General features: G+C 39.4%; 1 protein-coding gene across 1 annotated transcript in view; it reads left to right on the top strand.

The window, feature by feature from the left end:
- The window catches only part of piezo2b (piezo-type mechanosensitive ion channel component 2b), a 79,146-nt gene that overhangs the window by 2,556 nt on the left and 51,593 nt on the right, over positions 1-24,997 (top strand). Inside the window, exons 2-8 of the mRNA XM_089007492.1 lie at positions 5,799-5,894; positions 9,736-9,861; positions 15,455-15,497; positions 19,998-20,160; positions 20,354-20,603; positions 20,685-20,898; positions 23,113-23,287. Coding sequence (XP_088863618.1) covers positions 5,799-5,894; positions 9,736-9,861; positions 15,455-15,497; positions 19,998-20,160; positions 20,354-20,603; positions 20,685-20,898; positions 23,113-23,287 — 1,067 coding nt within the window. The remainder of the gene's footprint in view (positions 1-5,798; positions 5,895-9,735; positions 9,862-15,454; positions 15,498-19,997; positions 20,161-20,353; positions 20,604-20,684; positions 20,899-23,112; positions 23,288-24,997) is intronic.

Here is a 24,997-nt window from a genome sequence, read left to right as displayed (position 1 = left end):
CAAAAAGCTATCAACACAGCTAAACAGAACACAATTGATGAGGAACTAGATAAAATTATCACAGAGAAAGCACCTACAAGGATCATTCCTCAAGATGGTAAAAGAAGAAGGTTACGTTCTTCAAGTGTTTAATGCTGAGGAAACCGGCCACTCCATTCCATCAAGCCATCAACGACCATCACAAAGGTAAATAAAACGACTTTATTATACAGTACAGTTTATTTCTTTAATTATAATAACATAGCACATTTATTATACGTAAAATAAGGTATATTTTGTGTCGTTGTAAGGCTTAGATTAGAAAGTAGAAAAAATTAGAAAGTAGAAAATTATGTTTTATGGGGACCTGGGAACGGATTATTCTCATTTTAATGGTTTCCTATGGCAAATTGATTTTTAGAATACACACTTTTCGCCTTACACACTCTGTCTGGGAACCAATTAAGTTCGTAAGCCAAGGTATCACTGCAGTTTGACCATTTATAGGCGTGACTTTTTCAAGGTCATCTTTGCGCCTTGTCATTAAGTGGTTGATCTGAGGTGTGGTCATGTGGCCTTCCTTGCCTCAATGAAGTGATGTTTAGTTTTGGATATTTAAGCAGCCATTTTGTGGCCAGGCCGCAGATGGGTAAGGAAGTCACAGAGGTCTTAGTCCATTTTTTTTCTTCTTCTCAGAGCTGTAATGCACAAGCGCATCACCACCGCATCGTTATTTTCAGAACCCATTGCAAGGTCATTCATGGCCTCCATTAATTGGCGGAAAGCCGTTTTAACAGCATGAATTAATAATGCGGTTTACCTTGTGAGAGAATTGACTTGCCTTTTATCGTAAGCGTATCTTTTTTAATAATTGATGTCTTTTTGGGGAGTGCCAAACGAGCACTCCCGTCCGTCGCCGCTGACAGGAAGCCGGAGGAAATGTAAAGTCGAACGTGTATGGTGTAGTGCTTGGTGGCGGCAGACGGTGATGATGGCGATGATGATGTCATCGGACAAGGTTCCTGTTGCGTCTACGTATGCCTCAACTTGATTAAAATATATGTCTGTCAACAAGCAAAGTACAGTGATACCTCTGCTTACGAACGCTTTAGCTAACAAACTTTTCGCCATACAAAGGTTACATTCGGGAGAATATAATCTTGGCATACAAACTATTTTTTGAGAAACACACGGAGCGCCACAATGAGTGATGTGTCGTTTGCGAACGAGCCGGTTCTTGGAAATGGCAGCCGAGCTCCTGTAAGGAATGAATCAGCCCATTTCCACAGGCTGATAAATTCCTTACGTGGAGCTTGGCCGCCCTCTTCTGGCTTTCTGGTGCAACACGAGGTTTGCAGACCAAACAAGCATTGACGTGATGGAAGGACTGCTACAATGTGTCCTTTTTTTTTTTTCGGTCAGGGGCATTTCTTCAGTGACGTCACGTACAGACTCACCACCAACTCAAAAACAAGACTTCCGGAATATTCAGCACGAGTCTTAAAAAGTAAAATATAGCTACATGCGGTGGAATCTTATTAAAATACGCTCAGTCGAAGTCATTTGAAGCCATTTACAAATTATGGACACAACTTGTCCGGAGACGTCGGTTGTCCTTTAAAGTGTGTAAATCACAGAACCCCTGCATAAATCCAATTTATTTTTGTTTGAAAATGCAGAAAATGTAAAAAACGAAGGAGGAGAAAATGCAATGGCCTTTCAGTATTTAGTCAGTGACCCCTCTGAGTGACGACGGACTACGCCAAATGTTATTGTTTCTGGGACTCAAACACCTGCCACTTCCTTCCCATCCGCCACCACACACACACACACACACACACACACACACACACACACACACTGCACAACCTCAACACCAACCCTCACGTTGCGTAGTTGCTTTTAAAAAAACAAAAAATGTGCTGCCTCCCCGACTGCCATCCAACATCACCTCTTTCGAAATCCTTCAGCAACAGAGTCCTTGTGTACACACCGTGTAAAACACCCCAGACACTCGCCACAGCTGGTTTTCACTAGTATACTGTTACACGCGTAGCTGGTGGCTAAAATACGCATAATGATGCCCATGTGTCACTTTATTCGATTATTTTACCTGACTGGAGTACAGTAGTGGAGGTGCGTGACATCCTCGCTGCTTCTGATGTATACCGAATTGGCTAGTTAGCATTATCCACATTTGCCTAGCTGACATGCACGATTTTGTTGGTCTTTGTTTTTGTTTTTAACGAAGAAAGAGAAGCAACAAAAGCATGATTCACATTTATAATTGAAACTAGCGCATGACAAGGCGCCACTTAATTTATTTGCTAGTTAGCATGTTGGTGTTAGCCACATCAGCATAAGTTTGTTATTTAAGATTGACAAACAAAAGTATGACTCATGTTTGCTGTAATGTTAGTCTGCTGCTGATGTACACCTAATTGGCTAGTTAGCATTATCCACATTAGCCTGACACGCACATTTTTTTTTGTTTTTGTTTTTAATCGAACAAAGAGAAACAAAAGCATGAGTCACATTTACAATTGAAACTAGCGCATGACAGGTTGCCACTTAATTTATTTGCTAGCTAGCGTGTTGCTGTTAGGCACATTAGCATACGTTCGTCATTTAAGATTGACAAACAACAAAAGCATGACTCATGTTTGCCGTAACGTTAGTCTGTTGAAAACAACCTTGCTCCTACTTGAGGTTTCAATTGATATTTATCATTAATCATATTAGCGTGACTCACGATAATAATACTACATTTCATTTGTAAGCGCCTTTCAAAACTCTCAAGGTCACTTTGCAGTCACAGGATCCGTTTTTCTGCGGGTGAGCAGCGGCAGCTACACGCGCCAGCGTTCAATCAATCCGGAAGTAACTCAAATCGATAGAAAGCTAGCGAGCTAGCTAATAGATGGCCAGCTAGACAGTTAGCTAACTAGCTAGATAGCCATATAGGTAATAGATAGCCAGCTACATAGTTAGCTAGCTAGCCAGATAGCTAATAGATAGCCAGCTAGGTAGCTAGCTAATAGATAGAAAATAGAGTAGCTACAATATTCTATAACAACAGTTTCTAATAGGCGCTTCTTGTCAAGGTGTGGTGTTTTAAAATAATATCAACAATGAAATTAGAGGCATAAGATGGGATCAGGGATGGATGATTTTTCCAAAATATTTGGAATTCTTTTGTCAAGTCACTCAGACTGGTCTCACATTTATGATATTGTTTTGTTTTCTTCCAAAATTCCCCATTCAAATGCACATAGAAACAAAAGTTGAGCCAAATAAATCTATTTGATAAAAAAAATCAGTTGCTGTGTGTTGTTTAAGTCCAACACAGACAAATTCAACGTTAAACTCTGCGCAGGAGTGACTTGATATGCTTTGGTTAAGTAAAAAAAAAAAAAAAACACCTAAAAAAACAAGGAAAGGTCTTGAGGTGGTTTAGAATTCCTCACTTATCGCCCGCGGGGCTGAGCTGCGCCTCTTTAACATCCGTTTAAATTTCTGGCCCCAAACTCTGCCTACTTTGTGGTTTTGCGGCAGCTTTTATGACTTTTGAAAAGACGACATGACACAAAAGCTTGATTCAACTTTTTTTTTTGCTTCATGTGATATGTGAAAACAAAAGACGCTTATTATGATTTTTTTTTTTTTTTTTTTTTAATGGACCCTCACTCACCAAATGCAGACGGGAAGCATGCGGTCAAGCGTCTGAAGATAAATACTTGAAACTGCTTGGCTCCCGATATATTTTATTTTTTTAAGCAGTCAGTATTACTAATAATTAGATTAGCCTTTCAGTGTGAGAGCATTTATGTGAAGCAGTAAGGAGAGCTAAGGCAAATGTTGTTGAATGGGACCTTTGAGTGTGCAAAGATAAATAAAAGCAGCATTTTTGTTTCAGTTCAAATTTTCTTTGGGTTTGTTAATGACGTGGTTGTTGATTTTAGAGCACAAAAAGAGAACCTGAGAGGACTTGCCACTCCAGAAAAGTGGCATTTGTGTCAAGAGGAAAGGTAGACTTGGTGTACAGTCAATTCCAGCAAGTTATCTAAGTACAGTAAAGTCTCGTTATATCGATATTCAATGGAGTCCGAAAAAATATCGATATAACCGGGACTATCGATATATCCGACCCTGTTTACATGTAATTTTCTCCGTGCGTGCATAGAAATAGTATCGATATAACCGGGACTATCGATATATCCGATATCGATATAACGAGACTTTACTGTATTTTAAACTCAACCGATAGATTTTCTTCACCTTTTAAAACAGTTACGGATTGTTAATCTCTACTTGGGTTGCTGTCAAGTGCAGATCTGTACATAAGGCCCATGCAGCTTCCCCCAATCACGCCGCGTTGACACATTGAAAGAGCAATCAAGGCTGTTCGCTCGTACTAAACTCAGTGCATGTCAACCCTAGGCCTTCAGTAGTGCTACGTCTGAATTAATCCCCAGCTGCGAGTGTGGTGTTATTTACTACTCGTCCACTAGAGGATGCCGTTAGCCAGGAAATAACTTGTGACTTATGACACACTGTCATTAAACTGTTCATATTTTTAGTATGAACGTGTGGATTCATGATAACGTAATAAAATTGTAATATTATTTGATATTTTAACTAGCTTCGGAGCTATCCAACCTTTCTGAATGATGACCTTCAATTCATTAAAAAGTTCGTCTTGAAAATGGCTTTAACAGTAAATCCATTTCTTCTCCTTCTTCACCCATTGTAGGTTGACAAAACCGCTATTAAATCGACTCAACAATATATTTGCTTATACAGCTCGCTACAGATAATGTGCTAGCCCCTGCCAGTATGCGCTTGTCACCTAGCGGCTAGTGATACTATGATTGGCTAGTCACTAGCCAATCATGTGACGAGACAATGATAGTTTGTGAAAACTACGGCGTTTACAGCAGGCCTTGGGTTGCTAACTTGAACTCTGATTGGTCTGTAAGATCTCAGTCATACAGGAGTGGTCCGTCGATGAAAAGGTTTCTTCAGCCGTCATCTGTACTTCTATGAAGATGTTGGACGTTTCGCTCCTCATCTGAGAAGCTTCGTCAGCTAACTAAAATTGTGCTGGTAACTCTGATTTATTAAACCAACAGATTTATTGACACTTATTTGATAGTATAGGGCCCGCAGAACTGATTGTGAAGCCGTCTAGGTAGATTTCTGACCCTGGTAACAAATGATGACTGAAATTTGATTGGTTACATGCTTAAATACGAAAACATGCATCTAGAAGCAGCACAACAGGAGAAAGAAAAGCAATGAAAAAATGTAATTTCATTAGTCTGAGAGTCTGATATTTTTAGGCCAGCAGAGAAGGCCTTACAGGCCCTGACGGCCCATCACTGGCAAAAACATTTTCAACAATAGGAAATATGGAAATACCTGTTGCTGAAAATATATACCATCTGTAGTCAATTCCACAGTCTCCATTATGCAAATTTTGAAATTAAAAAGAAATTAACGTGCATGTAAATATTAGCTAATAATCATATGACTACAACACAAATTTGTTTTTTGTTTTTTTCCGGGAAGAGACGTTACATGAACACTGGCGCGTGTGGCTGCCGCTCCTCACCCGTAGAAAAATATTTTAAAAAATATCTTGTGACTGTAAAGTCTCCTTGAGAGTTTTGAAAGGCGCTTATAAATAAAATGTATTATTATTGTTATTACTATTATTATTATTGTTATTACTATTATTGTTATTATTATTATTATTATTATTATTATTATTATTATTATTATTATTATACTAACACCGTTTTATCCTTTCTCCTTAGCTTGTCTCTTCAGGTACAACGTGCTGTCCTTCATCTACCTCATTTTCCTCCTGCTTATTCCTCTCTTCCCTGAGCCCACATGCACCACCATGCAGGGTAAGTCCTTTTCTCCCGGACGCTATATTAGATCCATATTTCAGTTGTGGAAAGTTAATATTGCTTCGTGCAGGAGCTGTAATCATTGAAAAATGACCCGTCATCGATCCTGAATGAATCCAATTTGCTTGAGGAAAATAAGAAACATTTCAGACGACGTACACAATACAATCTACCCTTGAGTCACTTGATTTGAATTGTCCAATAAAAAAAATACAGTGATAGCTCAGCTCACGAACTTAATTGGTTCCCAGAAAGTGTGTGTAAGGCGAAAAATTCGTCCGCTGAACATTTATTTCCCATAAGAAACCATTAAAAATGAGAATAATCCATTCCCAGGTCCCCATAAAACGTATTTTTCGACGAAATAAGCCCTAATACTACACAAAACATACCTTATTTTATGTATAGTAAATGTGCTATTGGATTACAATTAAATAAATAAACTGTACTGTATAATAAAGTCGTTTTATATACCTTTGTGATGGTCGTTGATGTAGTTGCCTCTTGATGATATCCGAGTGAAGTTGGCGTGCTTTCTCAGCGATAATACCCTCACTCACACTGTCCCCTGCTAGCTGCTTTTCGTTAATCCAAATCAACGGATGTGTTTCAACCTCTTCTATTGCCTGAGACCGTTGCTTAGACAACACAGAAACACCCTTAGTTACACGTAGCAATGATCAACTTAGCGTAATGGTACTGGCACGCTAAGTCACCCAAAAGTACACCTCGTTCATGTTTTTCGGCTTAACACTAGCCTGCGGTGGATCTTTTTCGGTCCCATAATAACACCAGTCTGTCGTGGAGTCTTTTTCGGTCCCATAATAGAAAAAGTACTCCAATCGATAACAAACTACGTCTGCACTCAAAGAAAGAGAGTCTGGAAAACTAATCCACTAGCTACCGTGCCGCAGTTCAAGCGTGTGGTTTGGTGTTCATCCGCCGAAAACTAGTCTGCCAGCCACCGTGGCGCTGTGTGGTTTGGTCGATCTGCCAAAAACTACTTCATCAGCCAATACTATACACTCACGAATTTAATGTTCGTGAGACGAAAAGTTCGTGAGCTAAAGGGTTCGTAAGCCGAGGTAACACTGTAAATAAATAAAGGAGCATTAGTTTTAATTGGTGAGACTTCATTAGCCCTTTTTGTGGAATGTGTATGGAAAATGAGTAACCGTAATAGCATTTTAACTCAAACGTTCCTTCAAATTGAACTCTGAATTTGCTAGGTAGCATGTTGGTGTTAACTCTGAATTTAAAAACGACCACGGAGGTTTATTTTTCGCGGCGGTTTTGGACTGCGGTCGCAAAACAGAACACCTCTTCCCACTGACGAAAGCACCCGCGGCTCTCAATAATATATAAAAGCATATTGGGGCAGTATCCAGAGCGTCTCCAGCTGAAATAACAATCAGGAAGTGGAGCAGCACTCCCAGAGTGGACCACTTACTTACTCATCAATAGTTAAAGACACAAAGGGGAAGAGGAATTATTCACCCAATCCCTTTCCCCAAAGTTAGAATTAGGTACAATGGCATACAGTGATACCTCAGTTTACGAACTTAATCGGTTCCCAGAAAGTGTGTAAGGTGAAAAGTTCGTCTGCCAAATATTTATTTCCCATAAGAAACCATAAAAATGGCAATAATCCGTTCCCGGTTCCCCATAAAACATAATTTCCTACTAAAGCCTTAAAACTACAGAAAATATCATTTTTTTATGTATAATAAATGTGCTATTGTATTGTAATTAAATAACTGTACTGTATAATTAAGTCGTTTTATTTACCTTTGTGATGGTAGTTGTCCATGAATGACGAACTTCCACGTTGCCCCTTGATGATATCCAAGTGAAGTTGCCATGCTTTCTCGACAATAATACCCTCATTCACACTGTCCCCTGCTAGCTGCTTTTCGTTAATCCAAATCAACAGATGTTTTTCAACCTCTTCTATTGCCTACGACCGTTGCTTAGACAACACAGAAACACCCATAGCCACATGTAGCAATGGTCGACTTAGCATACTGGTACTGGTACGCTAAGTCACACAAACGCACACCTTGTTCGTGTTTCTTGATGATCTAATTCTGCTCGACCGTAATTTTCTTTAATGTCTTTTTAGGCTTAAAACTAGCCTGCAGTGGGGGTTTTTTCGGTCCCATAATAGCAAAAGTACTCCACTCGATAACAAACCACGTCTGCACTCAAAGGGGATGTGAAAAACTTGTTTGCTAGCCACCGTGGCGCTGTTTGACCGTGTGTGGTTTGGTGTTCTTCCGCCGAAAACTAGTCCGCCATCCACCGTGGCACTCCGTGTGGTTTGGTTCATTTGCCGAAAACTAGTTTGTATGCCAAGATTATATTCTCGCGAATGTAATGTTCGTAAGGCAAAAAGTTCGTAAACTAAAGCGTTCTTACGCTGATATATCACTGTATTTGAATAATGTCCAATATAAGAGCTGCATCGGATTTGGTTTGGTAGTGAGCCAGTTTTGTATTTTTTTTTTTAAACTAACTAGTAGTACCCCCCCGCCCCCATCACACACACACACACACACACATGAATGTATATAAAACCAAGCAGCCATTAGCACAAATTGCTAAGTGGTTTAATGCTCTTGTTCTGGTCTGTCGAGCGGATTTAATAAAGTTGGGTCAAGTGGTGTCCCGGACTGTAAAAGTGAATGTTGCTCCCGGTGGGGAAGACAGAGAAAAGACTAATTGTCATAAAGTTAAAGTGAAAGAACCAATGGAGATTTGTTTCCAGGCAGAAACAGACTAAGTAGTCCTCCCAAGAATCTTCGACTGTTGCGTGCAATGTCACAGCAACGCCCCCCCCCCCCCAACCCCCAAGTACCTGTTGGTGCACTATTAAAAAAAAAAGAGGGGGGCGGCGTTGGCTTACATGTGCACAGCAGCTGTTGCAGTTTACTGACATTTGAGGGGCAGCTTTGAGAAGATGATGTGGCTCAAGGGAAGGCCATTAGATGTTCGCACACAAACCACTACATATTCCATATTCTGCAGCACTGACGAGCATAACGTTTGCTTTTTAGCCGCAGTATGAGGTGCCTGAGTTAGTCCATCAAGTGGACCTTGTTTTGATGACATGGATAATATCAAGATGTCTGTGACAACAAAATCCTTCCAGGAACGTGTGAAAGTGTTGCAAAGAAGACTGGGAAAGCGCGTTCCATTCCAGTTGACTTCTTGAAAGGGGAAATTTGGACAGTGATACCTCGGTTTACGAACTTTTCGGTTTACGAACGTTAAATTTATGAAAATTTTACCTTGGCATACAAACTATTTTTTTGTGATGCAAGAAAGAAGAAGGCTACATTCTTCATCAAGTGTTTAATGCTGATGAAACCCGCCACTCCGTTTCATCAAGCCATCAACGACCATCACAAAGGTAAATAAAAATGACTGTTTATGCACTGTTTCTTTATTATAATACCATCGCACATTTATTATACATAAAACAAGGTATATTTTGTATAGTTTTAAGGCGTAGAAAATCAGAAAGTAAAAAAAATTATGTTTTATGGGGACCTGGGAACGGATTATTCTTATTTTAATGGTTTCCTATGGGAAATTATTTTTTGGGATACACACTTTTCACCTTACACACTCTGTCTGGGAACCAATTAAGTTTGTAAGCCAAGGTATCACTGTAATTAGAATTATATTGGAATGGATTGGATGATCCAATGACGAAAAGAGATTGTCTCACATCTCCTGTTCCACGTACTGTAAATCCGCTTCAATTCCAAGCCGTGACCGTTCCACATACATTCCACTCACTTAAAGTATTTTTTTGTGTTTTCTTTCCATCCAGGCTACACAGGGCGTCTACTGCAGTCACTGTGCTTCACAAGTGTGTCCTTCCTGCTGCTGCACATCATTTATCAGATTACGGTCAACAGCCTCTTGGCCGGCAAGTCCATCAACTCCGACTTTAACTGTAAGTAGCACGCGTATAAGGCTACCGTCCAAATCAAAGGCAAAGTGCTAGAAATTGCTTCATCTTGTACGCTGTCAGACATTTCTTCACTACTGTCCCGGTCACATTCTCTTCGTGTTTTTCTTTTTTTGTTTTCGTTGGTTTGCGTCCTCTTGGCTTTGTGTTATCTTTGTGGTGTGTTTCTTTTTTCAGCTCACATCTTCTACTTTGGTATCTTTTTTCAGTTTAAATCTTTGTTTTTTTTAGTTTGATTTTATTTTTTTCCATTTCAACTCATTCACTGCCATTCACAAATTTATTCGATAATTGAAATTATGACGGAGACAGCCATTTCTGAATTTGTTGGGGTTTTGTTTTTTTCCTTGTTTGAGTGCCGATAAAGTGCTGGCCATGAATGTCATGCCTTTTGTCCATGTTCGCGCTTTGTTCCAGCATGTTTGCGCTTTGTTCCAGATTTAGCAGTTGGTAAAGCCCTGTATAATAGTAATAGTAATAGTAATAGTAATAGTACTAATAATAGTACTACTACTCCTCCTCCTACTACTACTACTACTACTACTACTACTACTACTACTACTACTACTACTACTAATAATAATAATAATAATAATAATACATTTAATTTCTAAGCGCCTTTCAAAACTCTCAAGGACACTTTACAGCAGGGGTGTCAAAGTCATTTTTTGCCGCGGGCCACATTGTAGTTATGGTTTCCTCTCGAGGGCCGTTATGAATTTGGGGAAGCAATTAGAATGTTTAAATCCCTTCAAATACTACATATAGAGCACACAGCAAATTAATGAATAACTCGTTTTCAAATCTGAAGTCAAGAATAATGACTTTTATTGTGCTTGACATCCAAAATATGAAATTTTGGCTCAGATTTTAGCAATCATCATGGAATTTAACAAGCTTGATTTGCTTTCGCGGGCCGAAAAAAATGATATGGCGGGCCGGATTTGGCCCGCGGGCCTTGACTTTGACACCTGTGCTTTACAGTCACTGGATTTTTTTGTGCGGGTGCGGCAGCTATTCACACCAGCGTTCACTCTACCCCGAAGTACCACAGCTGCAATGTTATGAAAGGAAGAGGAAAGGAAAGAAGTAGAAAAACAAAATACAGGAGCTGCTGGAAAGGCAGCCACTCTTGTGGCGCCATCTTGAAGTAAAAAAACAAATCAACCAAAAAACTAAATAACAAATAATTTGACAACACAAAGACACAGATAGTGATTCATTCTTCAGCACTTGCTGTAACCTCTTTGTGACATGAAGCATTTCTAGATGAAAGAGGAGAGGATCAAAGCATCCTTTTCAGCAGTGGATCAGGGGCGTCATGGTGGAATGGTATCAGGAATGGTATAAACCAACATGTATGTATTTCATTGTATTTTGGACAGCCGCCCTCATTTCAAGCTCATATAACTCTATATAATTTCGGAATTAACACTTTTTTTCTGACGAAAGAAGAGAGTCTAAGGTTTCTTACGCTGCATTTAATGTTGATGTCGTCCTAAAATTCGATATTCTGTGGGCCCTGGAATTCGAGTGACAATGACAAAAACCCTGGCACTGACGTGGACACATTTTTGCACATGTCTGGCAGTGAATGAGTTAATTTATGACATTGTACTTAATTATATGATATCATGTGTACTTTTATGGCCTGAGACACTGACTCATCTCTGTTGCTTGGATCGTTTTATTTATTTTTTATTTTTTATTTTTGTAAAGCATTTCTTCACTCGAGCCAAATCCATCAATTTTTGCGTATCTGGCACATACTCGAGTAGTGACAACACGTGGGTCGTCAATCTACAGGCAGGGTGTGGTGTGTGTGCTTGCGCGTGTGACAGGAAAATGACATGAAAATGTGACGGTTTGGACATGATAAGAAACTACCCCTCCTCCGTTTAGCCAACTCCACCCAACGTCTTTGAGAATTTACAACACTCTCCCACTTTTAAGCTATTTGTAAATGCGCTCACATACTGTACACACCATGTTGAGTCAGCACAGAGGAATGACGGATGACTCTTAGGGAAAAAGACGGTGACCAATAGACGACCTATCGGGCAGCTGGAGCTTGTCAGGGTGTCCCCTACTACTACTACTACGCTTACGCCACTTTAAATAGGGCTTGGAGTGTGTGTGTGTGTGTGTGTGTGTATATGTGTATATATATATATATATATATATATATATATATATATATATATATATATATATATATATATATATATATATATATATATATATATATATATATATATATATATATATATATATATACATTTTTTTTTTGAAAGGAGGGGCGGGGAAGTGGTATGATGAACCACAAAGACTCCTTGTTGACGGTGGCGCCAGAAGGAAAAGGGTGTCAAAGAGTTGAAGACCAGATTTAGAAAGTTCAGATAAGGGAGGCATTGCCTGGAAATGCAGGAAATGATCCAGAAGGCAGAAAAATGCACCAAAAAAAAACATGACACTTTCATTTCCTTCTTATGTTTAATGTCTTAATGTATTTGTCCTCGCATTTTCATGTTTTCGGACTCCGATATCACATTCGTTGTACTAAGTTCATCCTGTCTACTTGATATCTAATTTAAAGCAGATTCTTTACTTACAAACAGTGTATTATAGGTGTTCAAATACCTGACATGTTTCGACGTATACTTCTGCCTTCGTCAGAGTGTCCGATATAACATATATACATTACCGTATTTTCCGGTGTATAAGGTCGCATTTTCATGTCTTTCAGACTCCAATATACAATATTTACATTACCATATTTTCCAGTGTATAAAGTCGCATTTCCATGTCTTTCGGACTCCGATATACCAATTTTACATTACCGTATTTTCCGGTGTATAAGGGGCATCGGAGTATAATGCACACTACCAACTGTCATGATCTGGTTGGCGACCAACGGGGGGCGCTGTCAGCCCCGCCTACACCTGCACAGGTGCTGGTCGTCCCGATCAGATTGGCGACCAGCGGGTAGCGACGTCAGCCCTGCCTGCAGCCTCGCAGCCTCGTTTAATCATTGACACTTAAAAGGACACCTGGCACGACCATCCGGGGCCGGTTCATTGTTTGTTTGCTGCTTGGTTGCAGCATGCATCGTGTACGTGTTTGTTTAACCTTGGCGGGCTTTTACTTTTGGTCTTCTTTTGCTACTTTGTATTTTTTCCATTCAGATGATTTTGATGTTTTACATTTTGTTCCTGCTGACTTTAATTTAATACAATTTGTCAAACAACCTCCTACACACTCCTGCCTGCTTTTTGGGATCCGCACCCGCCATCACCACCTCGCAAAAACGTGAGACCAATGAATGGTACATTATCAAACTTTGTCCATATATGAGGCGCACCGGACTATAAGGCGTACCTTCAAAGAATGAAAACAATTTTACAAATATATAAATATATAAAAGATTTCCAAATATAAGACACACCGCATTCTAAGGCACTACAGTGTTGGGGAAAGGGTGTCGGTAGCTGTTGACAGTAGTTGCGAGACCTCTTATGGCTCAATATGACTTCACATATAAGGCACACCTGCGCACGTATAAGGCGCAGGGTCCTCTTTTAAAGAAATTCAAGGCTTTTGGGTGCACCTTATACACCGGAAAATATGGTATATTTCATGGTCTTTACAACCCTATTACTCTATTACGTTTGTAGTATGACATGTTAACCATTCTTTACATCGAATGTAACATAATTACTGTTCTAAACAACTCTAACATACAATATTTAATGTTGTCCACACCCCAAATTTACCATATTTAACTCATCGACTGCCAGGTGATGTGCAAAAATGTGTCCACTCCAGTGCCAGGGTTTTTGTCATTTTCATTCAAATTGCAGGACCCACATACTATTGAGATTTGGGACTACATAAACATTCAATTGAGCGTAAGAAACCTTAGACTGTCTTCACAGTTAATTGTGACAGTTAATTCCTAAGTTATATAGGTCTGGAGTTATGGGAGCTTGAAATGATGGCGGCTATACAAAATACAATACATACATATTGATTTATATAGCGCTTTCACAACAGATGAAGCTGTAACAAAGCGCTAAAATGGAAAAAAGAAAAATGCTGCCCCCATTGACGTTTGATTTCTGATAGCTACGAGCGCATCTGCAACAGCACGTTCACATCGACACACCTTCGCATGCCGCTGAGCAGTACGTCATGAAATGATCACGGACCACAGCTGGAGATAACATTTTTATGCTTAACTGCAGCTGGATCATTTCATCAATAGAATGAGTCAGACATGTATTTGAACGTACCAAATGTGTCTTTTTCCAGAGTTCCCAAAAAATCTTTCTTTCAAAGGCTTTTTTTTTGTCATTCCACTCTTATTTTTATGATATATATCATCTCCGCAAATCACAAACTTGAGATCCTCTCTATTAGCGGTTAAACAAAAGGGGTAAAAATGTCACATAGCCCCACCCTCGCTTCTCCCCAGACCCAGTTAACTCGCTTGCGATGGCACAACAAAGGCAGCAAAGTTGCGCCTGTTTGTCTGAGCGCTCTCAATAGGTGGAAACGGACCCCCGCTGCTCCGCAGTGACGTTCAGGAACACTTAAAGTACTCGGAAGGAAAGATGACATTTTTCATCCCCATGAGAATCGGCACTGGAGTAAAATTGTATAGAAAAATAACAGTATAGCTATTTATTGTGTGTTTACATGTGAATTTATGACAGTATTTTATTTACTGTATTCTCTGGAATAATAATAATAATAATAATAATACACTTTATTTCTATAAGCGCCTTTCAAAACTCTCAAGGACACTACAGTCACGGGATAAGATTTTTTTTTTGTGTGTGGGTGAGCAGCAGCAGCAGCAGCCATTCGCACCAGCGTTCACTCTACCCAGTAGTAATACAGCAGCAAAGTTGTGAAAGGAAGAGGAAAGGAAAGAAAGAAGGAGAAAAACAAAATACAGGAGCTCCTGGAAAGGCAGCCACTCTCGCGGCGCCATCTTGAAGTAAAAAAAAAACAAAAAAAAAAAACTAAATAATAAATAATATGACAACACAAAGACAAAGAGTCATTCATTCTTCAGCACTTGCTGTACCCTCTGTGACATGAAGCAGTTCTAGATGAAAGAGGAGAGGATCAAAGCATCCTTTTCACCAATGCATCAGGGACATCATGTTGGAACGTGCACGTCTGCTACAAGCTAAATGTTGAAAACAAACACGAAGCTGTAGCATCCATTAACGGAAATAGATGTATAAGGCAGGCCTTCAACATATGACATATTTCAAAATCTTTTCCATACATAAGGTGCACCGCATTATAAGGGGCACCTTCAATGAATGACATATTGTAACACCTTTTCTATACATCAGGTACACCGCATTATAAGGGGCACCATCAATGAATGACATATTTTAAAACGTTTTCCATACATAAGGCACGCATTATGAGGCGCATGGTCAGCTTTTGACAAAATCTTGTCTTTGTTTTTTCGGTGCGCCTTATTGTGTAGAAAATACAGTATTTTTGCATGTACGTCCTAGCCAAAATAATGCTAATGACGCATATTCTTGACATGCAGGTTCTGCGTGGGAAAAATCCATCCGGCAAATTGGATTTGAGAGGTAAGATTGCAACCACAAATGTGCATCTCATAACATCATTATCCATCGTATTTTGCTGAGGATTCTAAAAGTTAGCCCGTGAAGGGTGCCGCTTGCTTTATCTCATATTTGAGCAATCGGGCTGTCAGGAACAGCGAGACTGACGAAAGCTCTGGTGAAGGGCCGAGTCAGCGGGAAGAGAATTCTTCTTACGCAATCTTGACATGACCGCATTTTGGGTGTGGGGTGGGGGGGTGGAAGGGGGTGCTCCTCAAAATCGATGCTTCAGAGATCAACCCTTTTCGTGCCTTTTCCATTGAATCCAGCAAAAGTTTATAAAGATCGTCTATTTTTATTTGATGAAATTTGTCTATAGTTTGGCAATGTCAACTGCTTTTCGACACAATCGGGTGGGAGAAGTGAGTTTACGGGAAATACAGACGCTCCCTAACTTGCGAACGAGATGCACGGTCGTTCGTCAGGTGAATTTGTTCGCAAGTCTGCTCCAGTGCTATATTTTGTATGGAATGTATGTTTATGCTTATATAAGTAGGTTTAAGGTTTATAAAAACATGTTTTAAGGAGAACCAACACCATTTTTTTGTTTCCTAAGTGACATCAGAAAAACGTTTTATAGCATCTAAAATACCCAAAACACGCAGGCTGATATTTTTAGTCAAATGCAAAACACTAATAAAAAGGACTTAAAGTCTCCCAAAACTTCTACAAAATGAGCTCAGAACTGGGGATTTTCAAAAAGTCCAGCCCCATAGTTTGTGACGTTATGCCAGGAAGTCTTGCCTTGCTCTAGAATCAAAACAATGGCTTTCTTGTTACACATCCAGTTATGAATATGATTCAAATACAGTAAAGTCACGTTATATCGATATTCTCCGGAGTCTGAAAAAATATCGATATAACCGGACTATCGATATATCCGATCCTGCGGCATGTAAATTTTCTCCTTGCGTTCATAGAAATAGTATCGTAATAAGCAGTACTATCGATATAACCGATATCGATATAACGAGTCTTTACTGTAGTTCTGAAGAGGAAAGCATAAATGATTGCAATCGCTTAAAGAAGTCCTTCCGTGTCATTTCGAGCCGTCTGGACTCCAATTTAGCGCTCAGAAAATTCACAAGATGGCGCACAAGCTCCGTTGGAAATGGCTGATTTGTTCGCTGGGAATTTGTGTAAATTTACACCTTCTATTTGCGTGTTAATGCAATTGGATGCGACACACAACGATTCACCATCGCGTTATTTCTGTGTTTTTCCTTCTAATTTCGCCATCATCACGGATCAACACGATGTTTTCAGTACCCAAAATTCATTGTGTGTCGCTTTCTCGGTCAGGGGCGTTCCTGACGTGACGTCACGTCAGGCATCGTCATCAACTCGAAAACAAGACTTCCTGAATATTCAGCGCGAGTCTTAAAACGTAAAATATAGCTATATGCCGTGGAATCTTTGTAAAATACGCTCAGAAGTGATTTTACAAATTATGGACACAACTTGTCCGGAGGTGTCGGTTATCCTTTAAGGCTTGTATAAGTAACCTGTATTGGTTTGTACTGAAAAATAAACATTTAATAAAATATATGCTCCATAAAGATATGGACTTGTACAACTGGAGAGAAGACTACATATTTTACTACAAAAATATTCATATGTACCGTCGTTCGTAACTCGAATGTTCGTAAGTAGGGGAGCGTCTGTATGCCGTTTCTCTTCTGACAGTGGAAAATCACCCCAAAAAATCCTGAACTGGACTACCGCGAAGGAAGAAAAATGTGTCACCTTTCGTGTTGTTTATACTGAACAATGAAAAAACAAAGGGCATCTTTTCCAGGCAGTATAACAACCTGACAATGACGGTAAACAGCACTTTGGTGTCCCTCTGTGGCCTCTTGATGAAAACTAAACCCAGTTAGACTGCCGCCACGTCTGCTTTCTTGTACGCGCTGATCCCGTTAGTTGCGGCTTCCCAAGTACGGGAATGTCCAGCTGCGCCTGCGCTCCCCCACCGCTTCCCTAGCTGCTGCAGAAATGTTGTACCTGGGTTCACGAGGAACTTATGTACACAGAGAGGCATTCTCCTCGCAGAGGTTTTATTTTGAAATACCTACCTTATACCGTATTTTCTGTTGTATAAGGCGCACCAAAGTATAAGGCGCAGCACCAATGAATTGTGTATTTTCAAACATTTTCCATACATAAGGCGCACCAGACTATATTTCAATGAATGAAAAAAGTTTTCCAAATATAATACATAAATCTATAAAAGTTTTCCAAATATAAGGCACACCGCATTATAAGAGGCGCTACAGTAGAGGTTGGGGTCCCGCACCACTTCGTCTACAGGAGAAAATGGATTTGGTGGCTTCTGACAGTAATTCTGAGACCTGTTGTGGCTCAATATATCATAGCACATTTATTATATAGAAAATAAGATATACTTTGTGGAGTTTTAAGCCTTAAAAAATTAAAGTAGAACATTGTTTTATGGGGATCTGGGAACGGATTATTCTCATTTTAATGGTTTCCTATGGGAAATACATTTTTGGGATACTCACTTTTCGCCTTACACACTCTGTCTGGGAACCAATTAAGTCCGTAAGCTAAGGTATCACTGGACTCTGGTGCGCCTTATACACTGGAAAATACAGTATATATGTATCGCTACTTCAAGCTTTATCCTCAAGTTTTAGCCCCCGGTGTCACAAAAGATATATTTAAAATCCAAACTATAAACTTTAAGTATTTCCACCCGTAAATATATTTTTGGACAAACCCCACAGACTCCTCTAACATTCTTAATGTGAACTTTCTCGATTAGTTACATAATAAGATCACATTTGATGATCAAGAAAAAATATTTCCGTTGGATGGCACGTTTCGGTTTATTCTCAACACTTTATTTAGGCTGCGTTTGTCATAAAACGGAAAAAGGAACAATCGTTTATATGATTAAAAAGCCGGCAATAAAAGTTTTTTGGAAAGCGGCTCGTCATTTTGGAACAATCATGACGCCTCGTAAACATTCTCCTTTAAGTGGCACCCCCAAATCCCAGCATGTCACGCCAAGTTCACGACTACGGTAGCTGACGCATAAATGTCTTGTTTTTCGTCGTTACCCCACTCCCAACATACAAACATCTTGATTTCATTTATAATGATTACCAAAATAAAAGTACTTATGATTACAGTGATACCTCGGCTTACGAACGCTTTAGCTACCGAACGTTTCGCTTTACGAACGTTTAATTCGCGAGAATATAATCTTGGCATAAGAACTATTTGTCGGGAAACACGCGGAGCGCCACAATGAGTGATGTGGCGTTCGCGAACGAGCCGGTTCTCCTAACAAGTAGCTGAATATGGCAGCCGACTTTTTTTGGTCCTCTATTCCCTGCCCCCAGTCTTCGGTTAAAGCCGCACGTGATTGGTCAAGATCCATGATAGAGGAGGGAGGGGGTAACGGGGGGGGGGGGGGGGTTGCACGCTGTGAGCACGTTAAACAGGAAAAGAAGATGACAAAGCTTGAGACAAAAAAACAAAAGTGGAAAAAAAAAAAAATGTGAAATGGTGAGAAAATGGATATAAAACACTGTGACATTTGTTTCAACTTTATTGATAGTTCAAGGGCAGAGTTTAGACTGTAAGGTCAAAATATCCCATCATCAGGCTCCACAAATAACCCGCACAAGCCATCTGTACAATTTGAAGAGAACATGGAAGCAAGGGAACCAGCTATTAATGAAGTTTCTAGTGTCTGCCTGCATCTGTTGCTGTTGCAATATCGCAACTTCTAAGTTGTACAACCCAGAGCTCCCTGAGACGACGTTATTATACAGTACAGTTTATTTCTTTAATCACAATACCATAGCACATTTATTATCCATAAAATAAGGTATATTGTGTGTAGTGTCAAGGCTTATTTAGTTGAATATTATGTCTTATGGGGACCTGGGAACGGATTATTCTCATTGTAATGGTTTCCTATGAGAAATTAATGTTTGGAATCCACACTTTTCACCTTACACACTTTCTGGGAACCAATTAAGTTCGTAAGCCAAGGTATCATTGTATATATGTTGCAGGATTTGCACAAAGTAAGTCTCGTTATATCGATATTGGTTATATCGATAGTACTGCTTATTACGATACTATTTCTATGAACGCAAGGAGAAAATGTACATGCTGCAGGATCGGATATATCGATAGTCCGGTTATATCGATACTTTTTCCGACTCCCGAGAATATCGATATAACGAGACTTTACTGTATTTTTCCCCCCTCCCTCTCGTGATTAGTCACTTGTTTACAGCGATGCATTTAAAGCAGTTGGCGTTGCTTCATTATTAGCTGTCAGTGTCCATAAAAACCAAAGAATTCAGCGTACATTCCAAAAAAACAACACTTGAATGAATGGAAACTCCCCATGTGAAGAGCTATTGTTTTCTCGCTGATGTTTTCCAGATTGTCTCATTTTCTTTACCTTTCGTCTTTTCAAAGCGTGATCGGTGCCGACGCGGGAAACGGCATCCGGGTCTTCGTACCGGATATTGGCATGTGCATGGTGGGCGGAGCCATCTGGTTTCTGTGTCGCAGTCTGGTCCAGAAGAGACCACCCGAGGACATGGCTCAGGACAATGCTCATTTCCAAGCGGAGGAACAAGTGAGAATTTGACGTTTGGTGCTCGGTCAAACCAAACGCTCAAAAAAAACCTTTTTTTGTGGGGCGGGGCGTTCTTTGGAAATTGTGGGGAAACGGTGGAATTCGAAGCAGGGTTGTGCGTGGCATCGTGTTATAAGGCCATGGTTCAAGTATAGCAAGTCCGAATGCTCAAATTCTTCATTGTCACTCAAAGGAAGACGATGAGAAACTGAGCCTGGAAGATCACATCTTGCTTGACGAGGACTCGGACGGAGGCTACGAGGCCGAGGAAGACGAAGAGGCGGACGCGTGCGAGGGGGAGGAAGAGGAAGAAGCCAAGGAGAGCGCCAAGATGAAGGTCCTACGACTTGTGGCGCTGGTGGCATCCAAAGTGAAGGAGATTATCGGAAACCTGATCACCACGGCGGGGAAGGTGGTGGTCACCATCTTGTTAGGGATGACAGGTAAGCCCTTGTTTTCCACGCCAAAGCTCCTCAAGTGCAATCCATCATGTTGTGTGCGTTTTTTTATGTTATTTTTTCTAGGGATGATGCTTCCTTCCCTCACCTCGGCCGTATACTTCTTCATTTTCCTTTTCCTGTGCACGTGGTGGTCTCTGCGCCGCACCTTTGACGCATTGCTATTCAGCTGCATGTGCGTGCTGATGGCCATCTTCAGCGCCGGCCACCTGGTGGTCCTCTACCTCTACCAGTTCCAGTTTTTTCAAGAGTCAGTCACACCGGAAGATGGATACATCAGGTCAGGTTCATAGTCGTACCCTCTATAACACAGGTGTCAAAGTCAAGGCCCACGGGCCAAATCCGGCCCACCACATCATTTTTGTCGGCCCGCGAAAGCAAATCAAACTTGTTAAATTCCATGATGATTGCTAAAATCTGAGCCAAAATGTCATATTTTTGGATGTCAACCACAATAAAAGTCATTATTCTTGACTTCAGATTTGAAAACGAGTTCACGATTCATTAATTTGCTGTGTGCTCTATATGTAATATTTGAAGGGATTTAAACATTCTAATGGGTTCCCCAAATTCATAACGGCCCTCGAGAGGAAACCATGACTACAATGTGGCCCGCGGCAAAAAATGACTTTGACACCCCTGCACTATATTATAATAATAATACTAATACTAATAATAATAGTAATAATAGTCATAGTAGTCATAGTAGTAATAGTCATAGTAGTCATATTAGTAATAGTAATAATCGTCATAGTAATAATAGTCATAGTAATAGTCATCGTAATAGTCATAATAATAATAATAATAGTCATAGTAATAATAATAATAGTCATAGTAATAATTATAACAATAATAGTCATAGTAATAATAATAATAATAGTCATATTAATAATAGTCATATAGTCATAGTAGTAATAGTCATAATAGTCATAGTAATAATAGTAATAATAGTCATAGTAGTCATAGTAATAATAGTCATACTAATAGTCATAGTAATAATAGTAATAATAATAATAATAGTCATAATAATATTTATAATAATAGAAATAATAATACATTTAGTTTTCTAGCGGCTATCAAAGCTCTCAAGGACACTTTACAGTCACAGACAAGCTTAGGTACGATAATAAATAAAATACAATCACAAATAGAATACAATAAATAAAATACAATTACAAATAGAAACAAGAGAGCTACACAGAAAATGCAATTTTAAATAGGTGGGTTTGGTGATGGGACTTGAAGATATGCAATATGCTCTCCAATTGGAGAGAATACTGATATAACATATCAAAGCAGAGGTCTGGCACCGCCACCTCTGTCACAGCTTCAAATAAGAACAGAAGAAACCTTTTCATCGATATCTTTATAGAGCATATATGTTATTAAATGTTTATTTTTCAGTATAAATCAATACAGGTTACTTATAGAAGCCGTAAACATACTTATACAAACCTTAACGCTTACTTATATAAGCGTTAAACATACATTCCATACAAAATATAGCACTGAATCAACTTACGAACAAATTCACCTTACGAACCACCGTTCGGAACGTATCTCGTTCATAAATTGGGGAGCGTCTGTATTTGTAAAATACACTCAGGTTACAGCAATAAAAGGGGCAACGTTTGCTAATTCGCTATAAACCACCTGGAAGCAGCACATTCCTGAATGCAAAAGTGCCTCTTAAGCCTTATTACAAACCATAATATTTTGGGGAGCCCGCAGGAGCTTGTTTAAAGCACAACAAATATTTTACTTGTTGTTAGAGACAGGAAGAAGGCAGCATAACATCAACAGAAGCAGCCAGCCGCAGGGTGGATGTATCAGGCTCACCGACGCTGTGCGCAGGGACGTAGATCAGAGCTTTTAAGAGCTCTACAACAAGCATCCTGCTTGTTGTTGTATTATGCATGAAGCCCGGAGATGATCTGTTGCGCTGTGGTTTGTGTCATAACAACCACATTGTTTCACATCTGGACCGCACATTTACATGCATACAAAATGTTTTGAAAAGAACAATCATTCACACTTGCGTGCAATTTACAGTGTTCATGTTTTGAAAACGCACACAAGAATGGAGAAATAATGGGAGTGACAAACAAGAAGACCAGAGCCTGAATTCAAATTCTCAATCGCACGACGTTGACGCTAACAATGACTGCTAACACACAGTGTGCGACTCCATAGGAATATGGACTCTCAATTAGCATTCACGTCGCTGTGATTATTTTATTTTTTTTAGCCTTGACCTAGCATTGTGTTTTGATCTACACAAATGGTGCTGCAACACATGGAGACAGATTATGTAACAATACTCACAGGCGTATCTTCTTTATCCTCTAGTCACAGTCAATTTATAAATCAAATGAAAATCAGAATGTCACGCCTAACGTAAAGATGCCAAGTTTAAAGTATCGCATAGGTCATGATTACATAAAAGTGTGGAGGAAAATGTACTTTACATTCACTGCGTGTGCCTCTCCTGTAGGTACTTTGGCATGTCACCCATCATTCAGAGCGACTGCGGCCGCACGTGGAAGCTGATGGTGCACCCCAAGCGCAGGTGGCACCATTTTGTCAACCCTGTCATGCTACTGCTTCTTTACTACACACTCGCCACGCTCATACGCCTCTGGCTGCAGGAGCCTGTCGACCAGCTGACCGTAAGCACCGCCGCGGACACCATTAACTCATTCAGTGCCGTTCCCAAATTTGTTCGGGTTTTGTTTTTTTCTTGCGGGGGTGTCGATAAAGTGCTGGTCAGACCTCTGTTTTTTTTTTTTTCTCCCACAAAGGGGCAGCATTTACCTTTTGTCCATGTTAGCGCTTTGTTACAGCTTCAGCTGTTGTTAAAGCGCTATATAAATCCATATGTATTCTATTTTGTACAGCTGCCCCCATTTCAAGCTCAGATACCTCCAGAACCATATAACTTAGGAATTAATATTTTTTTTCTGATGAAAGAAGAAATTCTAAGGTTTCTTACGCTGAATATAATGTTTATGTCGTCCTCTTCTTTCTTCTTTTTCCTAAAACCCAATATTCTGTCAGTCCTGGAATTTGAGTGAAAACGACAAAAAACACTGGTACTGGAGTGGATACATTTTTGCACATCATCTGGCAGTGAATGAGTTAATAATGAATGTATTGCGTATCTCCATATCATTACACTGAAATATAAATGATAATAAATATTATAAATGATAATAATAATAATAATTGTAATAATAATAGTAACTATTATAACAGTATTGAAATATTAATATAAAAAAGAAAAAAGAAAAATATGATAATATAAGAATATGAAAATATAAAATTGTGAAAATATAAAAACATAAAATTGTGAAAATGTTAAAATATAGAAAATATATAAAAATAGAAAACTAGAAAAAAATATTATTACTATTATTATTATTATTATTATTATTATTATTATTATAAAATATTTTACATGGGCAAATGTATTGGGACACATGACATTTATAGGAAGAAAAAAGTGCAGCCATTTTCAGCTATACAAAATTATTTGGATTAAGTTTGATGTCCAGGAAGTGTAACATGACCTATTTTGTTAGTCCAGGTCTTCACCGTGTCCCGACACAATATATAGTCTCGGGGATGTTTCACTGTTGACATTCAAATTTCTTCTTTTAAAATGATTTCATAGCTTGATGCGTTGCCTCCTCTGATCTGTAATGGTGCTCGTCTGGTAGCCTTCCACTGCTGGATCCATGTATTGATCCCTTTAGTGTGTGTGTGTGTGTGTGTGTGTGTGTTCACTTTAGAAGATTCGGATGATAAAAATATTGTGCGCACATATATCCACAGTTGACACGTGTCTTCAATAATCAGATCAAATGGACTTTGTGTTCTTTTATGACCGATTCTTTTTACAATTTCTCAGATATTTTTTATTCAATTTTTATTAGATCGTAAAACATTTGTACCGTCTAGAGCACAGGTGTCAAAGTCAAGGCCCGCGGGCCAAATCCGGCCCGCCACATCATTTTTTCTCGGCCCGCGAAAGCAAATCAAACTTGTTAAATTCCATGATGATTGCTAAAATCTGAGCCAAAATTTCAGATTTTTGGATGTCAACCACAATAAAAGTCATTATACTTGACTTCAGATTTGAAAACAAGTTATTCATTAATTTGCTGTGTGCTCTATATGTAATATTTGAAGGGATTTAAACATTCTAATGGCTTCCCCAAATTCATAACGGCCCTCGAGAGGAAACCATAATTACAATGTGGCCCGCGGCAAAAAATGACTTTGACACCCCTGGTCTAGAGTGATCGAGCAAAGCCCCCCTTTCACACAAGATTGGCGTAACAGTCGTATCAGCACTCAATCAGGATTACTTGGCGTTA

Source organism: Hippocampus bargibanti, linkage group LG11 (genome assembly GCF_051943395.1).
Source record: "Hippocampus bargibanti isolate YZ-2025 linkage group LG11, ASM5194339v1, whole genome shotgun sequence".
In the NCBI taxonomy this organism is placed as follows: domain Eukaryota; kingdom Metazoa; phylum Chordata; class Actinopteri; order Syngnathiformes; family Syngnathidae; genus Hippocampus; species Hippocampus bargibanti.
This window is presented reverse-complemented; position numbering and strand designations above follow the sequence as displayed.